The sequence below is a fragment of the Opisthocomus hoazin genome, chromosome 6 (assembly GCF_030867145.1).
Source record: "Opisthocomus hoazin isolate bOpiHoa1 chromosome 6, bOpiHoa1.hap1, whole genome shotgun sequence".
Lineage (NCBI taxonomy): Eukaryota > Metazoa > Chordata > Aves > Opisthocomiformes > Opisthocomidae > Opisthocomus > Opisthocomus hoazin.
In genome coordinates, this window is record NC_134419.1 from 77,599,112 (window position 1) to 77,618,443 (window position 19,332).

Genomic DNA, 19,332 nt, shown 5'->3' on the forward strand with positions numbered 1-19,332 from the left:
ATGGGGGTGTAGTTGAAGAGTGTTTTAAGACATAAAGCTAAATACAGTGCTCCCTTGCAACCCCCAAGCCAGCAAAAACATCAAACCACTTCCCGATGTAACAAGTTAAACAGACCTCTTTAGGCTGTTAAATATTTTTATATTGCAAAATATCTTTGTGTGGGATAAATTAATGACTGTGTTGAAATTCATTCTTTCAAATTAATAATGAAAGAAGTTGTGGGGGGAAAAAAATAAATGAAACTGGGATGTTTTCTGAGTGATACAGTACATACTCTTAATAACGATGTGGTATTCTTTCAGTCCAGAAATCATGTGTGGCTTATTTTTTTTGCTTGTTTGTGAGTTTCAGCTTGCTCTGCAATGAGTTGCGAGGTCAGACTTGAGAAGTCTTGGCACAATTTTAGCTGAACGACCGTTTTTGGTACTACTAGTTTTGAATGTTCGAGGTGCCGTGGCTTTGACGTGTTTTGCCGTGTAGATGTATGATTGCGGTCGCTAAAATGCGTTGGTCGTTGTTTCTGTGTGTCACTGGCTCCACAAATCGGCAGGTATGCTGTGAAATCGCTGCGAACTCCGTGCTTTGCTTTTTCTTTTAGGTGATGTTCGTAACGACATCTATGTAACGTTGGTTCAGGGAGATTTTGACAAGGGCAGTAAAACCACAGCAAAGAATGTAGAAGTTACAGTGTCTGTTTATGACGAAGACGGCAAAAGATTAGAGGTATTAAAGCATTTAATGCCTGGGTTTTATTGATTTTGATACGTATCCGTTTAAACCTTTTCAACATCTTTCTCTCTTTGTCAGCTTAAGTCGCTATTTTTATTTACAGCAAAACTTTCTGCTTTATCATAGCTAAATAAATCATATCAGTGCATGCACTTTGACACTAACTTTGCGAGGCGCTCTGAGCATGAGCCATTCTTTCTTATTTTGACCCACTTCACTCTTTTTTTTTTTTTTGTTTATCTGTATGAAAAAGCGGAGTTGAAGTTAGACATAAACATTTTATCTTTTGTTTGTGTTTTCCAGAGTGTTATTTTTCCTGGCGCTGGTGATGAAGCCATCTCGGAGTACAAGTCAGTAATATATTACCAAGTAAAGCAGCCTCGCTGGTTTGAGACTGTAAAGGTAGATAAACTTACAATAACTTCCTCTGGGTTAATATGCAATTAATGTAAGTTTCGGGGGAAAGCCGTGAGAAACAAAACTCAGGAAATTCAGTGCTTCTGACCACGTTTAGCGGGACAAAAGGAATAACTCCACGGAGGCAGGCTTTCAGAGACTGCTGGGAAATAGATTTGACTGTTATTGCATAGTGACTAAAGGGATGAAACAGAATTCAAGACGAGTGTTACAGAGGCGCTCCAACATCTGGTTAGGAATGATTTACTCTTATTTCCATAAAGCTGACCTGGAGAAGCAGTGTAGTAATGTTAAAACATAATTGCCATAGTGTTGAACTCATCAGTGTTTTGGGATCTGGCTGATTGTGCTTTAAGCTTGCTGAGTTTGCTTGGGTAATAACATTTTAGCTGAAGTGCTGAGTTTTAATATTAGAGAGGAGGCTGATGTTAGCTTCATAAAATGTGTTCTGTCTAGCTGGAGTCAGTGGGAGCAGTGTATGTGTGCTGAGAAGGGACATACAGCTGCTCCCCACACCGCTGCTTGAAGTCCAGAGGTGCTCCTGCTCCATCTGCAGAACAGGCTTGCTTCGTTCCTGCTCTCTTTCTTGGTGCCAGAACTGGTGATTTTCCTGGGCAGTCTGTGACCTTGCAAGGTCTTCTATGACAAAATGAAGCTGGTGCTTAACATCGGTCACTTTGAAAGTGGCAAGTGTATTGTTCAAAGATGTCTAGATGAGATCTGGTGGTGGTCGATGGTGTTTGAAGATACTGTACCAACTGTTTTCTTTCTCTGTCCTCTTTCCCAATACGCGAAGGTCGCAATCCCCATTGAAGATGTGAACCGCAGTCATTTAAGGTTCACGTTCCGTCATAGATCATCACAGGACTGTGAGTAATTCAGCCTTTTTGTTAAGGTTCTTGTCAACGTCTCGTGCCCAGATCTGCTGAAACAGGCCTAACGTCCCTGATCTGTAATTGACTGTTCTAATTACTTTTATTGCAGGGATAAGGTTTTTTTGCCTGCTTATCTTATGTTAGCATTTCTGCTTCTTTTTCCCTTGACATATTTCTCACTCTTACCTATCGACGTCAAGTTTTTCCTTTCCTGCCCAGTTATTTCTCCAAGTTGAATAAGGGGGCTAGTGAATAAAGCTTTTGGTTAGCAACTGAAAGGGTTGTGGTATTGTGTATCGTAGAGGTGGGTGGGTAGGGAGTAGTAAAGAGATTTAACAACCGCATGTGTGAAGTGGGAACCTGAAAGAGTTTACAGTAGGCTTAGCATCAGTAATTGAAGACTTAACTATTAAGAAACTTGGTTTCAAGTTTCAGACTGACTTGTGGTTGTTTTGAAGACCTTTTGGTCTAAAAGATAGAGAGCTTGTGGTTTTCCTCTGCTTTCCTGTCATGTTGCTGGCAGCTGAGATGCTTTGAGCTGTTGAGGATCAGATCGAGACAGCTAGACATCTTCCATTTGTCAACAGTTGCTTTGTAGTAAAGTTTGGGGATTTGCCTTGGCTGTGATAATGTTCATTCCATGTAGTGATTACAGGGACTGGCTCTCTTGGTAGGAAAGCCTTGCTAAATCCGCAGCAAAATTTTTAGCTGTAGAATAAATGTGCAGACAAAAGAATAGATCAGGTAGTGTCCACTGGATGCGTTTGAAGACATGCAGTACTCTTCATGTGTACGTATCTATGTAATATGTAGTACCTTACTCCACAGTGGTTATTGAATTGAAGCTGTATATTTTACAAATTAATCATTAATAAAAGATTTACTTAATCAAGAGAATGATACTTGCTAATGAAAACCATGTGCTGAAAATCAGTATTGTTAGTGTCAGAATTACGATTGCGCTACAAATTACTCAAGTCAGAAATATTTTTGTGGTGACTCAAATTTAGGTTGGCTGTGGTTGAGATGTTAAGTAGAGGCTATGTCTTAGGGCTGCAGGGCTTTCTCACAGGCTCCTTGGGCTATCTCAAGTTGTTTGCACTTTCCTTCTGGTTCTGCTTCTTAACTTTGTGATTTCTACTTGCCCTGTTGCTTTGTTTTTATCTACCTTTTGCTAGTAGGTTTTGAACAATGAGAACAAACTGAGTGCATTTTCTAGTTCATGTTGGTTGTAGAGCGGGTCAGCTTTCAGAGACTGGGCCACTTCATCTGTCGTTATGGATCCAGTTTCTGTTCAGGTTCTAATGTTCCCCCTCCTGATAGAGCCCTGGCGAGATCCTCAATGCTGGACTTTAGATCATTATCACAGAATGGTCGCGGTTGGAAGGGACCTCTGTGGGTCATCTAGTCCAACCCCCCAGTTGTTCTAGGTATCAAGCGCCGCCATTCTTCTAACTGCTAAAAACCCAAACAGTATAAATGCATTAAACTTCTGTTTTGTTTGTAAAAGCTGCCTTAATCCAGCTTTCTAAAAGAACAGGCAGAATATAGAAGTAGTAAGCATCTGGTTACTGTTGGTGTGGTCAGATTCTTACGCATGTATTTTGCATGGTTTTGGTTCATGTCTTGCATTTAGAGGAGTCTCCTCATTTCTCGTACACTTTGTCCATCTGAGAATCTTTACTATAGTTGTTCATTTACAGGTTATCCGTGTTTTTGAGATTTAGGTGGACTGTCTGTATAAGTATCAAACACTTATGTGATGTGTGGTGTTTTTTTTTTTATAACAGCCAAAGATAAATCTGAGAAAATATTTGCCCTAGGATTTGTGAAGCTCATGAGATATGATGGCACAACTTTGAGAGATGGAGAACATGACCTTATAGTTTACAAGGTAGAATTTGGAGATAATTCAGTCTTTCCGTAGTAGTTAGCTCAGCTGACTGACTTTGAGTGAATTACTGTCACAGAACTGCGCAGAAAACTGTTACAGACTATTCTGTTAGATAAAGCAACTAAATAGCAAGTACTGTGCAATTTGCAGATTTGGCAGAGTGATTGTTAAACCTTGAATATGTTTTGCTGGGGGTGTTTTGTTTTCAAAAGCACTTGTTACTCAGTTTTATGTGGGTTTTCATGGCTGGGAAAAGTTGCTGCTGTAGCCCTTTAAATATCACATCTTGGCTCTAATCTGTAGGCAGGTTAGTGCTAAATTACTGTTGTTAAAGACCTATTGGATAGCTCCAATTCTGGAGCAAACCTAAGAAAATCCAGTTTAAATAATAAAATTTTTTTATTACTAAGGTTTTTTACTAGATATTTTCAGATTGTTTCGTGTTGTATTTAAAACACCGCTCTAGGCAGAAGCAAAGAAGCTGGAGGATGCCTCGACGTATTTAAGTCTGCCATCCACTAAAATAGAATTGGAGGAAAAGGGACACTCTGCAACGGGGAAGAGCATGCAGAACCTCGGAAGCTGCACCATCAGCAAAGACTCTTTCCAGATTTCTACTCTAGTGTGTTCAACGAAACTTACCCAGAATGGTAAGTTCATAGAACTGCTGGAGCTTCTGCTCCTCACGGTTGGAGTGGGGTTGTAGGTACCGACTTTCCTGCCTTCTCCATCCCCCTTTGCTGTGAATGGATGGTGGGTTGTTTGCCACGCAGCCTTGGGTTAAAAGGTCTGGATGCAGCAAAAGCGTCTACGGAGTGTGTGTAGTACCCAGCCTTTTCTCTGCCCGTGGGCTGTGTTTTGCTTTAGAGCAGTACATGACTAAGAAAACAGAAGAATTCCAAGTTAAATGGAAACAGGAGCATGGTTTGCTGTATAGTTGAGACTTTTACACTGATGTACACTGGGAACAGACCATATGGCATTTTACTTCTCTGTGGGTATGAATAATAGCACTGAGAAAGAGGAGGAGTTTGCTTTCAAGCGTAGGTAATGTCATGGCTCTGCTCCCAAATAAGCTGGTTTGTGTTATTTCCGAGGTGCAACATCCTTATCTTATACCTGAGGAAAGCTCTGATGTTTTCTTGCGTTGGTCAGAAGAAATGTGAGCGTGAGAATGTGTTGCGTGGAGGTCACTTTCATGCTCACGCATTCTCACATGAACAGAGAGTACCAGGAATGGAGCTGGCATATTTTGTTCCTTTTAAAACTTGCCTTAACATACATTTTTCATGTGTATTTGTCAGCTGGCTGACTGCATCCAAAGGCTGTGGAAAGTAAAGCTGATGGCAGCCACCAAAGTGAATATTTCACATTTCCAGACTGTGCCCCGTCTGTAATTTTTGTGCTTTGTTGCCATGGAGCGGTCCCTTGTTCTCGTCGCGGCACCAGAAGGAGACTGGGGAGTGTGGGTGGGTCACTGAGCCGTGAGTGAGTCATGCCAGGGAGAGGGATCGCTCCGTCATGACTCCGGAGGAGGGAGGGCTCAGCTCGGGTGAATCTGTCGGCAGTGGATGAGGAGGGCTTGGGACACGGGGTGGGTGGGCGTCGTGATGGGATTGTCACGTTAACGAGTCCTCCTCTGTCCACGGGGAAAGTTACTGCCCTGGTACGACTTCGTAGTCAACTCACAATTCTATTGCAGTGTTTTTCAGCGGCGTCTCTGTTACAGCACATCCTCGGTGTTTCGTATTCAGAGCACATCAGATTCACTGCAGTCTGGCGGTCTTATAGCCTAAGAGGGCATTTAGCAAAATATTCGTAACTGATTTTGGAATTTCCTAGCAAAGATGGGACCACAGCTCAACAGTAACACAGTGGGTTTGGGGTTTTGTGGAGCGCAGGAACCAGCATGTAGAATTGAGCTGCGTTTTGTTTGTGATGTGATCAGGTTTTTTTTTCCCCCCCTCAGTCTTTCCTACTGCTTCTTAGCAGTCAGAAGTATTTCATAGTGATCAATATATTGACGTTTCTTTCGCAGAACTATTGTTAAAATTAAGACTGAGCATCCCGTCATGCTTAATTTACCTACAGTTTGCTCTGAACTTTTGATCTTTATTTCATGTTACTGTTTATATTGTCTGTGGAACGTTTTCTCGAAGTGTGCCCTGACTGCCAAGAAATCTAATGGGATCCTGGGATGCATTAGGAGGAGTGTGGCCAGCAGGTCGAGGGAGGTTCTCCTTCCCCTCTACTCTGCCCTGGTGAGGCCCCATCTGGAGTACTGTGTCCAGTTCTGGGCTCCCCAGTTCAAGAAAGATGAGGAGCTGCTGGAGAGAGCCCAGCGGAGGGCTACGAGGATGGTGAGGGGACTGGAGCATCTCTGCTACGAGGAGAGGCTGAGGGAGCTGGGCTTGTTCATCCTGGAGAAGAGAAGGCTGAGAGGGGACCTTAGAAATGCTTACAAATATCTGCAGGGTGGGTGTCAGGAGGATGGGGCCAAGCTCTTTTCAGTGGTGCCCAGCGACAGGACAAGGGGCAATGGGCACAAACTGAAGCAGAGGAAGCTCCAGCTGAACATGAGGAAGAACTTCTTCCCTCTGAGGGTGATGGAGCCCTGGCCCAGGCTGCCCAGGGAGGCTGTGGAGTCTCCTTCTCTGGAGATATTCCAGCCCCGCCTGGACGCGGTCCTGTGCAGCCTGCTCTGGGTGACCCTGCTTGGGCAGGGGGTTGGGCTGGGTGACCCACAGAGGTCCCTGCCAACCCCAGCCATTCTGGGATTCTGTGATTCTGTGAAGTTGCCGAAACCTTTTCTCTTTCTTCCAATTATTTTGATGTTATTAAGCAAGACCACCATGTATCCTTAAGCAATTTAGAAAAGAAACGAAAAAATTTCATCATTAAATTCCTCCCTCAAGTATCACTTTTCATCTAAAAATTGGCAGCACTGTTCAGATTATCGTTTCTGAAGCTGATTTTAACTTCTGTAAAATTGTTGGTTGCTAGTCTTCCTTTAACTTTCTTTGAAACAAGTAAGTAAAAATCCATGATTATCCTCATTCAGCAAAACTCTTTCTGCATTGTATTTGATGTTGCAGACTATATCAGCTCTCTGAACTTGACTTCAGTTCTCTGTGAACTGTAAGTTATTACCGTTGCTTTTCTGTTAGTAATCGATGTCCTTAGCATCTGAGAAGTCTCCAGGACAGCAAACTTGGCCACTGGTAAGACTTCAGCAATTTTCTTTGAGAGAAAGTGATAGTATGAAGTATCTGCTTAGGTAACGTTTGAGCAGTTGTTAGTGATTTGTGGCAGAAGATATTAGAGCAGCACATTTCCTGGCCTTTTCTTAGATTTTGCGTGTAATTTTGAGGAAGAGCAGCACTGTAAGCCAAAGAGGAGAACCAGTTAAAAATAAGAGAAAAAACCCAACCACCGCGGGAATCAGTGGGAGGATCTGCTCTTGGAGGTGTCAGAAGTTGCTCTTCGTCGTCACCTTGCCTCTTGGCCACACTCTTCCTCTTTGCCGTGTGAGGCAGAAGAGAATGTTCTTCCTCCCATATCCACAGCGCAGTGGCAGTCCATGCCTTTATTTTTGTTCTGCACTCAGGACTTTCTGTAACAAAAAGTCCTTTGCGGGCTGAAAAAACACTTTGACATAAACATGAGGGACATTTTTGTGTAATGAAATAAAGCTTCTGTATTAAAACTGTGGAATTCAAGAATTGATATGAAACAGTATCAAAATAGAGATCTGTGTGTGTGTGTGTGGTGAAGCCATGACTGACGGTACTGCTGTCACCCGACGTGGCCCTGGGTCCCCACCTTCGCTCGGGGTGGTTGGCTCCTTGATACCTCGCGCTTGCTTTGCTGCTGTTCACTTGTTGTGGGGCAATGAATGCATCAGCAGACACCCCAAGTTGGTGGGGTTTTTGTGGGGGTTTTTTTGGTTAACTTTTTATTGGTTTTCTTTGGTTTTGTTTGGTTTATTTTAAGGTCAGAAGTGAGAAATTTGATCCCATGTGTTGTGGGATATCTGCTTGTAGTTGGTGACACCTCAGTAAATCTCTCTGGGGTGGGAAATGTTGGACCTTCTGTTCTTAGGGTGAATGGATAGCCAGGCCTGGTGTGAATCTGTTCCTGAGGTCACGTCCAAATTAGGATTATGTGTCTGTTTTGTTTTCCTGTTTCTGAGTAGCCTGTTGAGCTGTGACAACCTGGGGTCTTGTTTTCTCCTGTGTAGGCAAGGCAGTTTTGGTATTTGAATCTTCTTTTTGTGTCGGCTGGAAGCTGGAGCTACCTGGAAATGCAGGAGGAGGGGGCAAAATGGCATCGAAAGCGACATCCCCCTCTACATGGAGACTACCTGTGGATAGTGGATCTTACCACTGCCTCTTACAGGACTAGCAAGATGGATGTCCTTGTATTATCAGGGTGATGGGAGCAGAACTGAAATTGCATTAATGGGCTTGCTGGAAAACATTTCCGATTACCAGTAGCCAGAGAGCCGTCTAGAGTTCTACCCGTGTGTTTGCTGTTGTGAAGCATCCAGAGTGTCTGTAAGGCTTCTTGAAAGTATTGCTAGGTTTTCTTTTCTGCCTGAAGGACTCAAACCTCTAGATAATAGTGACTGTTACTGAGCTGGAGTGAAGACTTCGAGGAACCAAGGAGGCTGGGCTTTCAGAAAACAGTTGAGAGGAATTCTACTTAGTCATTCAGCACAATTGATAATTAAAGAAAAAAAAGGCAGCAATACACATGATACGACATTCAGGTGCTACAGTGGCATAGAAATGAAGATGTAAATACAGAATTAAAATAAAACAAATCACAGAATCACAGCATGGTCGGGGTTGGGAGGGACCTCTGTGGGTCACCCAGCCCAGCCCCCTGCCCAAGCAGGGTCACCCAGAGCAGGCTGCACAGCACCGCGTCCAGGCGGGGCTGGAATATCTCCAGAGAAGGAGACTCCACAGCCTCCCTGGGCAGCCTGGGCCAGGGCTCCGTCACCCTCAGAGGGAAGAAGTTCTTCCTCATGTTCAGCTGGAACTTCCTCTGTTCCAGTTTGTGCCCGTTGCCCCTTGTCCTGTCGGTGGGCACCACTGAAAAGAGTTTGGCCCCATCCTCCTGACCCCCACCCTGCAGATATTTATCGGCATTTCTAAGGTGCCCTCTCAGCCTTCTCTTCTCCAGGCTGAACAAGCCCAGCTCCCTCAGCCTCTCCTCGTAGGAGAGATGCTCCAGTCTGCTAATCACAAAGAGTGGAAACCAAATGCTTAAAGTCAAGAGGGAAGATTGTTTCAAAGAACACGTGGAAATTTAGTTAGAGTGGCAGTATTGTCTAACCGATGCAGTGACTGGGCTTGGAGAAGAGTTTGGGTATCTCTCTGGGGAAACCTTTGCATGGATGCAGGTCAGGGAACGTGTATAACCAGGAAGTTGGACTGTTTGCTTCCAAGTGCTAAACACGGTGTAAAAGCAAGTCTTCCATCCTGTAGTCAACATAAAATCCTCATTCTGTCTTCTTCCTCTGATATTTCCGATCCCATAAATTTCACTTGACCTAGGCTGACTGCAGTAATGACTGCTTACTATAGGCTAAACCACTGTTTTACATTCTTACCTGATTCTACTTTCTGCATGGTTTTGTACCTAGGCCTCTTAAAACACTAGGATTAACTCACCAACGGGTACTTGCTGGGGTCGATGCTTGCAGTAACAGCATGAATGCACATTTTTGCTGTACACTGTAACTTGTTTTTTTCTTTCTGGTAGTTGGACTGCATTGTCCTTTTCTGTTTGCATATGTATATTCATTTAGCATTTGCTGTGTCATCACGCTGAAAGTACACGTGGGTTTGTTTTCTTGGGGCAGTACACGAAGCCGTTGAGAGATAGTCCGTGGGCAGACTTTTGTTCAGATCATTTCTTTTGCCGGGCTGATGCCAGTTTAAAAGTCAGGCTGAAACCAAATTCAGTGGTGGGAAGCTGGTATAAACATACTCATGAAACACTTTGGAGAACTCATGGAGACATCTTTACTTCCATTCCGGAAGCAATTTTTCAGTTAATGTGGAGTTTCTAAGACTTTGGTTTCAGCCTATAGACTTCTTGTGGGTTATATTAAAAAACAAAAAATTAAAAAAATGGAGGGCTTGGATTGTTCAAAGCTGTAATGTAGTAAAACACTCTTTACTTCTACTCCCAAAGAGATAAAGAGATGGCGTGGTTTGAGTGGTGCTTGGAGGGGAATCTGTCCCAGGGAGAACTGCAGTCCGTTCCACTAGAAGTAATTTTGTTTATTGCTTGGAATGGGAGATGCTGGGGAAGGTATAGCAGCTGCTCTGGGTCTCTGCGTATAATTTCCAGAATATACTCTGCAGATGCATGCCTTGGAAAACATTTTGCTGGTTGCTTTGAAAGTTTGAATAAAAGAAGTGAGGGGGTATTGGTTGGGAGAAGCCACCTGTCTGCTAAGAGTTATATTGGGCAGAATTCACGTAATATTAACTGTATGGGCGGGTGGGTAATGTGCAGTAGTAATCCAGTGGTGAATCTGAAGGCAGACAGTTTTTAAGGTCTCCTCTTTGTCTCTCTTTAGGGGCTTCTGCTGAGGATGACTTGCAGATAGCTTGTTTTGTGCTGAAAACTGACTTTTAATGGGGCAGGGAGCAATTCTTCCCTGATGCTGATCTGGCTATGGCAGGACAAGCCTGGGATTGTGGGTTTGTGGGCAATCCAGGTCGCATCTCAGCAAGTGCTGGGGTGGGTTTAACCTGCTGGTGGTCTGGTATTTGCTACCATGCTTATTTGTGGGGGAACCCCAATTGTGAGTTCCTTTTGAGATGTTTTCCTTAAAGGAAGCTGAAAAACAGTGTTGGGGCTCTTTGTGCTTAATAGAAGAGCGAGCGCTTGCCTTCTGTATCCCCTTCCTCATCAGTGAGTGCCGAAGGGACACACGCTTAGCAGGGGGGTGTAGAATTTGGGGGAAAGTCCATTTGCAGTTGGTTTGTTTTGTGATCTGGTCTGTACCCTGGCTCTCCCATTACTTGGAAGCCATTTGGGTGTTATGAGTTATTAAGCAGACAGCTTTCCACTGAATTAGCTCAGTTCACAACTGTTTGCCTTGCATTTTGCCTTATTTTCTTTTCGGTTTGTTCAGCGAGAGCGAAGAAGCTAGAAACATTAATGCTGGGAGAGTCACGGCCCCGTAGATACGATGGTGTTGGTGGCTGACTAATTTCGTTTTGGCATCTTCTGCTAAACACACAGCTGTTGTGTTCAACAAATTAAAACTGAGGGATCAGACTTTCTTGGCCTAGATTTTAACGCTGACATTTTAAAAGCAGGCTGCATTTTTGAAAGCCTTTCGGAGTCCTTTCATGACAGAAGTCTTGTCCTAGGTTTCTGCCGTGTCGGAGGCATGCTTGAAAGACGTTGTTGTCCAGCCAAAATGGCTGACCCAAAGAAGTGAGCCTGTTTGTCCTGAACACAGTTATGGAGTGTGAGTGGAGGCAGATATCCTGCAAGATATAATGGTTTTTCTTATTCCTAGTTGATCTCTTGGGACTTCTGAAATGGCGATCCAACACAAACCTGTTGCAGCAGAATTTGAAGCAGCTGATGAAAGTTGATGGTGGAGAAGTGGTTAAGGTAACAAGTTAATTTCTTTAAAAACAAATTTGAATTGTAACCAGGTATCTAGTGCCCCTCTCCCTGCCCTCAAAGAACATTTCAGATGTTGAGTACTGGTAAAACACACATAAAAAGCAAATTTCTGAAATTGTAGGGTGAATTTTAATGTACAGGTACACAAAGGCAAAGGGTGTTTTTCTTTGCAAGATTAAAACATCTTGGAATTCTTACATCGTGATATTATATATGTTTTTAATATATTCATGTGAAATGCAGTCCTACTGTGTGATGCTGGTATTTTTTTAAAAAAATTATTTCTCTTGAAAATACTTAGCTGAGCCAAGTTATTTACATTTGTCAAGGCCACTGGGTGATTGTAGAGACCTAAATAAAGACAGACTTTAGCAGTGAAAAAGAGTAGGCTGGGACTTTATTCAGTATGTTGTAAGCAAACAAATCTAAAGGAGTGTCAGGAGATGTAATGTGCTGGGGACAGATGACCCTTCAGGGCCTCTAGTGTTGTTTCCTTACCTCAATGGATTTTAATTTGGTTAACAGAAGCATAATGAATGCCTCAGCTTGAAATAGCTTAAAATATGTGAGAATGCAGGTAGTATCCTTTACTGAGCGTGGTGCAGTACCTCGCATGATTTGTATTTCAGGAAGGTTCTACCTGCTGCTGTTTTGTTGTGGGTCATTTGACAGCTAAAAACTTGACACCGACGCTTGCTTCTGCCAAGCGTTGTCATAGCTCTGTCGTTTGTAATTTTCCCTCTGCTCCAGACGACATCAGAGAGCGCACGGCAGATGACTGCGTGGTGGATATTGGGGATTTTAGAAGCATCAGAATGCAGCTTAAGCGAGGCTTAAGTAAAAGCAGTATCGGAGCGAGTTTTCCAGCTGGCACACGCTCACTCCTCCCTGCGCTGTCGCAGGACTCGTGTGAGATCATGTTCCCTTCTCCCAGTTGCGTAGGGGTCTGAGCAGAACTTGACTTACGCATAGGGCAGAAGAGGGGATGTTTGATATTGCTCTCTTCACCGTTTTTTATTCTGTTTTTTAGAAGACCACTGTTTACATTGTCCATCTGTTACTGCAGTGTTCAGAAAACATTTGCGTAGACTGCTCTGTTGCACATTTCTAATATCTAGCTTGTAACTGTTCCTTTCTGTTCTTTCAGCTTTTTTTGTCCTTCCTGTTTTAAATATGATACACAGTACAGTCTAGGTATATTAAAAACAGTACGCATTTGATAAAACATGCCCAGATTTTCTGTTAAACTATTTCTGTTTTTTGTAACTCTGGTAAAATGCCTCTGCCTGCTGGTGTGCATTCATTGCTGAGTAGATATTGGCCAAGAAACTCATTCTGATTGACTGTTTCAATGGCATATGGAAACTGTAAATGTTATCTCCCTTGAACAGAGGCTCTGACTCCGTTTGTGCGTAGAGTCTGTAGGATATGAGAAGGGAAACTAATAGCCTAGAAATTATTCATGCTAGCTGCCTACCTGAGAAATGTTTTCCTGCTACTTCATTCAACAAAAGCATCTGTCCTGTGTTCTCCTTGCTGTTACATGATGTCCTTGTGAACAGATTTAAAACTTGAACTCCACTAATGAAAGGCCATGTATGATGCCTCAAAGTGAAATGAAGACTTGAGCGGTCACCTAACCATCCGTTGTTTTCAGAGGGACTCAGCCAGGCAGTGTCTGGGATCTGGGAGCACTGCTTCTCTTCAAGTCAAGACAGAACCTTCTCCTGTCAAAGCTCAAACCCGTGCTTTGCTCTTTCCTTCCTGCCAGCTGGTGGTTAAATGTACTTTATTTGCACATATTCTTTCACTGAACGAATGGGACTGTGAGAAGGCTGTTTTCCCCCCTCCAGCCCTGAATCCTGTAGTGAAATTACGAGCTCGATCTCTTCCAGAACTGCAGTCTAGAATCGGCTGCAAACATTTTGACCTTTCTGTTTTTTCATCTTCAGAGATGGGTAGCACGAATTGTGGCTCCTTGCTCACTTGTTTTGAGGAAGTTTGGCATTCAGCGGTGTTTAGTGAGCTGCTAGATGGAGGTTAAGTCCTGAGATCTGACTCTGGATTTAGTAGATAGTCCACGTGAATCATGTTTGATCTAGGAGACTCATTGCATAGATAACAATTTTTAAGGGAGGAAGGTGGGAGTTGGGCTGTTTTTCTGTCGCTTCCACCGTGTGTACAATATCTCTTTGAAGTTACAATCTCAGGAATCAATGGCCTTCTGCTTGTTCAGATGTTCTTCCCCAACTTTACCTTGTCTCGTCTACAAGACAAAAACCATTTTTACTTCATTCGAGAGAGACTTGCTGGAACAATTCATGCTGAACCCCTTCTTTCTCGACCAAAACAAATACAGAATGAGGCCGTGATCCATCCTCGTTCTGCGCTGGAGGCGGCTGTGTTGTTTATGCGTTATCTGGTGGAAGAAAATGCCCAGACACAGAATCCCATGCCAGTAAAACTGAGTGTGGTGATGAGTATCTCTGGTCTGTGCGTGTACTGCTTGGCACTGGGAAGAAGTACTGTAATTATACATGCAGAAAACAGCTTTTATCCCTCTGCTTCACTTGGATCCTGTGGCACTAATCTGCTTTTACTTTCGTGTTGCACAGATGAGGGTGTCCAGGCAGCTGGCTAGTGAAGACTCTTCCTCTGTTGCAGGGCCAGAGGCGTGCAGGTTTCGGGCTGGGGCAGAGGGTTGTGCGCTCTGTTTCCCCTGCCTGCATGCGTGCTCTCATGTGCAGTTGTGGAGCTGAGCTTATGCAGTCGTGAAAAGCGCTGCGCTGTGCACTTTTGGTCGCTCAGCGCAAGACTGCTGAGGATGACTTGGTTTGTTTGGCATGAGGCTGAGCTGCTTGTCTGGTTTGTGCTCCGAAACATCGGTTTTTAGAAGCTGCATGATCCTGTTGGCTGTCTGTTGAAAATGAGTTTTGAAATAGAGTTTTTGTTCATTCACTATAATAGATTAAACTTACTGTTCAGGTGTACCAAGTGTGATTCCTGACCTTTTTTTTTTTTTTTATATTTGAGTGATACAGATCTATAAATAATCAACTAAAAAATAATTTGCTGAAAAACAAAATGTTAGTTTTCCTTTTTCAGCTAACTCTTAAAATGTCATTCCTTTGTAAAATGTACAAATGGAAGCAAGTACATCTGTGGAAAACTGTATGACACCTGAATTTCATTTTTGCTGTAAAATGTGATGAATTGTGTATTTATTTGTAGTTTCTTCAAGACACGTTGGATGCACTTTTTAACATAATGATGGAGAACTCGGAGAGCGAGACGTTTGACACGTTAGTGTTTGATGCTTTGGTAAGTTTGCAGTGTTGGTGGAATAAAATGTAGATATGGCAGAGATCAACAAATAAAACAGGGCATAAATGCTAGAATGAAGACTGCTAATGAAACAGATCTTACTAGCTGTTATTTATTATTTAATTCGAAATACAAGGCAGATTTTTATTATATTTGGAGTTTCAGTTGGACTTGGTCAAAAGGGGATTGGATTACATCATGTCACCCTCCCAGAAGAGATGGAAGCCATCAAGTGCAGTCATTTTAGTGGAATAACAGCAGAATATAGGACAGAAATGGGAAGTTTCTGCTTGAAACAGAAAACTCTGTTATGAACAGGATTTTTTAATAGGAAAGGACAATATTAATGCATTCAGAAGATAATCAATAGCCAAAGTCTACGTGCTTTTTAATGTTATTAATACGTGTTCTCTGAAAATAAAGGTAGGAGAATGTACAATGTTAAAGATTTTTTGGAGGATAGTGCAATAATTATGCTGTTTTTTCAGGTATTTATCATTGGACTGATTGCTGACAGAAAATTTCAACACTTTAATCCTGTCTTGGAAACCTACATTAAGAAGCATTTCAGCGCTACGTTGGCCTACACGTAAATTTTTAAAATTAGTTTTTCTAATGTGGCTTGCACAGTTTTTCCAGATAATGTTATTCAGTTACTTGTTCATGTAGTTTAATTAGGAATTTGCCCATAGAGCTTTGGAGGGTGGGAGGTTCTTGAGGGAGACAGGAGATAGTATGTGTTTCTCTCTTGAAATTCCAGTAATGAAAGTTTCGGTCGTTTGCAAGGAGGAAATCTTGATTTTGTTGTATTGAAGGAGTGGATGATTTGATTATTTCAAGAATTATTTTCTAAGGAAAATATTCATAAGCAATTCTCAGTCAGACTAGAGAAAGAAAACATGTCCATTTAAGATGCTTCAAATATGTTGTTTGGTGCATTAAATTGATGTTCTAACCCGTATTATCTGTGTTGCTGTCATGTTGGGGGGAAGCAGTGAAGACTAAAAAACCAAAGGTCCATTATTTTTGCTGCCTTAAGTATTTCTTGACAGTTAGGTTCTTTGCTGCTGCTTCAGACTATTAGTGTTGGAGCAAAATATGTAATGCACATTTTTCAGTGTTGGGAGAAAAAAACCATCCAAACAGGGAAACCTGCCATGCACTTTGCTGTTATGCAGTCTCTATGATGTGACCAGAAAATATTTAAGAAGTATTGATTTAAAATAGTGAAGAGGATTTAGGCCTCTAGTCACAACTTTGATATTACTGTCACTTCGCTGAGTTCCAGCACTGTTGCAGTGTTTGTGGGCAGTGGGTAAAGGACGAAGCATCCTCCTGCGTCTGGCTTTATTAGCAAGAGCTGAAGGTGGCCCTTTCGCTGGCGGGCATGGAAAGCATCCTGCCCTCCCCTAAATGCGGGGAGGCAGAAGCAGGTTTAAGCTTGAGGATGCTGGAAGTTCTGAATTGTGGTTTGACTTGTGCCCGTGGGCATGGCGAGTCCCTGCCCTCTCGCCGCCTTTCATTGCACAAGTTTGAGTAAACAGAGATTGCATTGGCAATATCTTAAGTGGTGAAGTGAAATTTTTAGGCAGTTTGCTCCTATTGAAATAAATGCCCATGTATCAAAGATATCTGTCTACTCAGTGTTATTTTCTGTTAGCAGTATAGAATGTTGTGCTTGTTTGTTTTCAGTGTGGATGTTGAAACATACAGTGTAGCTAGGATGATTTAAAATGGAATTGTTTCTAGTTGCATTAAAATGGTGATTTGTATTCATTGGAAGGGAGGTATTTGAAATGGTATTATTTTAAAAATTGTTTCACTTCCAAGTTTGATGGATTTCAAAATGTGGATTTCAAAATGTGGAAGAGGAGGATTTCCGACTGGTGTTATATACATTTTTGAGAAATGAATTTCACAAATTCTAGCCCAAAATCCATCGGAAAGCTGTGTGAAGGGGAAGCCTTGTTTAATGAAGAAACTCCCATTTTGTGTGTTAGAATTCCAGCAGTGTGTTTGTATTCCATAAGTATTTTAATTATTCTGATTACTAGCAGTAGTCACATCTTTATAATAGCCTATATCCCTAAATATCCAGCAGAAAAGAAGTCTTACTGAGATTTGCTGTATTACTTCTGTGTTATGGCCTGTTTGTGTTTTTTTCTTTTTTCTCAGTAGGTTGCAGCTACTTACCAGCAGAAGCATAATGAGTGTATTAGTTGCATAATTAATTTTGAAACTTGGTGGGCACATATTTTTCCTTTAAACCTTTCAAAATTCAAATTCTTGTCTGCGAGCACACCTGTAACTTGTATGTGTTTTTGTATTTAAACAGAAAACTGACTAAAGTTTTAAAAACGTACGTGGATAACGCCGAGAAGTGTGGGATCACTGACCAGCTCTTTAAAGCTATGAAAGCGCTGGAGTACATCTTCAAGTTTATAGTCCGGTCCAGGATATTGTTCAATCAGTAAGTACGGCGAATGCTGAAACCTGCTGTAATTCCTGCTGACTTTATTATTCAAAATGTGTCAAAATTGTAACACCAGGGTTGAAGTTGCTCAATACTGGGTAGTTTTAGAAACACCTGAAGTTGTTAGAACTTACTTCAGGAGACAGCTGCTCCCTAGGAGCCAGCCGGATTCCTTAAGAGATGCTGCTAAAGTCATAATGTGTTTCAACCCTCTATAGTTCAGGTGTCTGGATGAATAAAGCTTGCCACTGTTTGGGAAACTTTTGTTAATAACTGTCTGATACTGTGACTGAAAGGGTGAGGGCCGAGCAGCCGTACCGCCCTGTCCCTCATCCAGGCCTGGTGGCTTTCCTCAGATGGCTGCAGCAGTCTGGGATGACTCAAACAATGAAAATTTTGCAGCAAAGGGAAAGCTTTTCTGGGTGGGAAACGCGACGTTTGTCCTTGTGGGTGCGTGCAGGGCTCGGGGAGAAACCGTGGTTTGCAGAGGGCTTTAGCTGGAGGGCAGGCATGGAGAGGGGAGAGAGTCGGAGCAGATGAACAGTGAGGGCGAGGAGCGGTGTGAGATGCACCGATTTTTGACACGCTGCCTCATAAAAGAAAGCCACAAGTGTTGCTGGGGTTAAATCCCTTGCAGCTTGGAGCTCCACAGGCCCTGCCATCGGAGCAGACAGAAGCTGCTGGCGGTCGCTGGCACTTCGTGGGGCCCTGCAGTCTCCATAGGTTTCAGCGAATTAGGAAAGTGGAAAGAAAGAAGGGCTGCAGAAATCTTCTCCTCAAGCGTGGTGGTATTTTTGATGGGAGAATCACTGGAGTTCATATAAAAGCTCCATTCTGTGCCTGCTGGGGGGCTGTTTGCTGCTCCCCCTCCACCCCCTGCCTGGGGAGCTGCACGGGGAGTTGCTGCAGCGGGCGTCCATCCACAGAGCCAAGCAGAACTGGTTATTCTAAGTTAATTTGGAAGTCAGTACTGTGTTTTATACACAAAATATTAAAAAAGTTCTAAAACAATTTGGTGATGTATTCGTCTTCGCTTAGATTTGGTCCTTTTGCTACTTGTTAGTGACGGTAACAACCTTATTACAAGGGATTTATGAAGAGCTCTGAAGTTACCAACTACACCAACCTTTCTCTAATTTAGAGATTGTGATTTATTTCTGTAGGAGTCTTGCTGTGAGATTCATAAAATGCCGAATGTCACTTACACTGTTGCAGGTCCTACAAATCACTTTAAAACAGAAAAAAATAATTATCTCTTGCTGCAGATTAGATTTACAGACAATATGACCCTCTAGTACTGGGCATCGGATTTCCTCGTGCGAAGCACTAATTCACAGTTCTTTAGCGCTGGAAGACACAGCTCTCGGTGACAAGGGATTAATCAGCGAAGCTGCTGAATGCTGAATGACACCGTGATTTGTTCTGCTGTAAGACTTAAATCCTGCCCGAGGTGTGCGATTTGAAGTGATTATAACGCAGAAGTGTAGCGGTGTTCTGAAATATCCTTAGTGGTCTGCTGAGAAATTGCAGTGAGCAAGCAGAATCTTTTAATAAAAAATGCTACGTATTTTTAACTTTAGTAAAATGGTAGTGGGCTGAATATATTCTCCTTCCCCTCTACACTGCCCTAGTGAGGCCTCATCTAGAGTACTGTGTCCAGTTCTGGGCTCCCCAGTTCAAGAAAGATGAGGAGCTACTGGAGAGAGTCCAGCGGAGGGCTACGAGGATGAGGAGGGGACTGGAGCATCTCTCCTACGAGGAGAGGCTGAGGGAGCTGGGCTTGTTCAGCCTGGAGAAGAGAAGGCTGAGAGGGGACCTAATAAATGCTTACAAATAGCTGAAGGGTGGGGGTCAGGAGGACGGGGCCAAGCTCTTTCCAGTGGTGCCCAGCGACAGGACAAGGGCCAATGGGCACAAACTGAAGCAGAGGAAGTTCCAGCTGAACATGAGGAAG

General features: G+C 42.9%; 1 protein-coding gene across 3 annotated transcripts in view; it reads left to right on the forward strand.

Moving 5' to 3' along the window:
- The window catches only part of DOCK1 (dedicator of cytokinesis 1), a 339,932-nt gene that overhangs the window by 51,897 nt on the left and 268,703 nt on the right, over nucleotides 1-19,332 (forward strand). For all 3 annotated transcript variants that reach the window (XM_075423918.1, XM_075423919.1, XM_075423920.1), the window contains exons 14-22: nucleotides 600-724; nucleotides 1,034-1,132; nucleotides 1,944-2,016; nucleotides 3,813-3,916; nucleotides 4,383-4,566; nucleotides 11,469-11,566; nucleotides 14,813-14,902; nucleotides 15,394-15,494; nucleotides 17,241-17,375. In XM_075423918.1, the coding sequence (XP_075280033.1) occupies nucleotides 600-724; nucleotides 1,034-1,132; nucleotides 1,944-2,016; nucleotides 3,813-3,916; nucleotides 4,383-4,566; nucleotides 11,469-11,566; nucleotides 14,813-14,902; nucleotides 15,394-15,494; nucleotides 17,241-17,375 (1,009 nt within the window). The remainder of the gene's footprint in view (nucleotides 1-599; nucleotides 725-1,033; nucleotides 1,133-1,943; nucleotides 2,017-3,812; nucleotides 3,917-4,382; nucleotides 4,567-11,468; nucleotides 11,567-14,812; nucleotides 14,903-15,393; nucleotides 15,495-17,240; nucleotides 17,376-19,332) is intronic.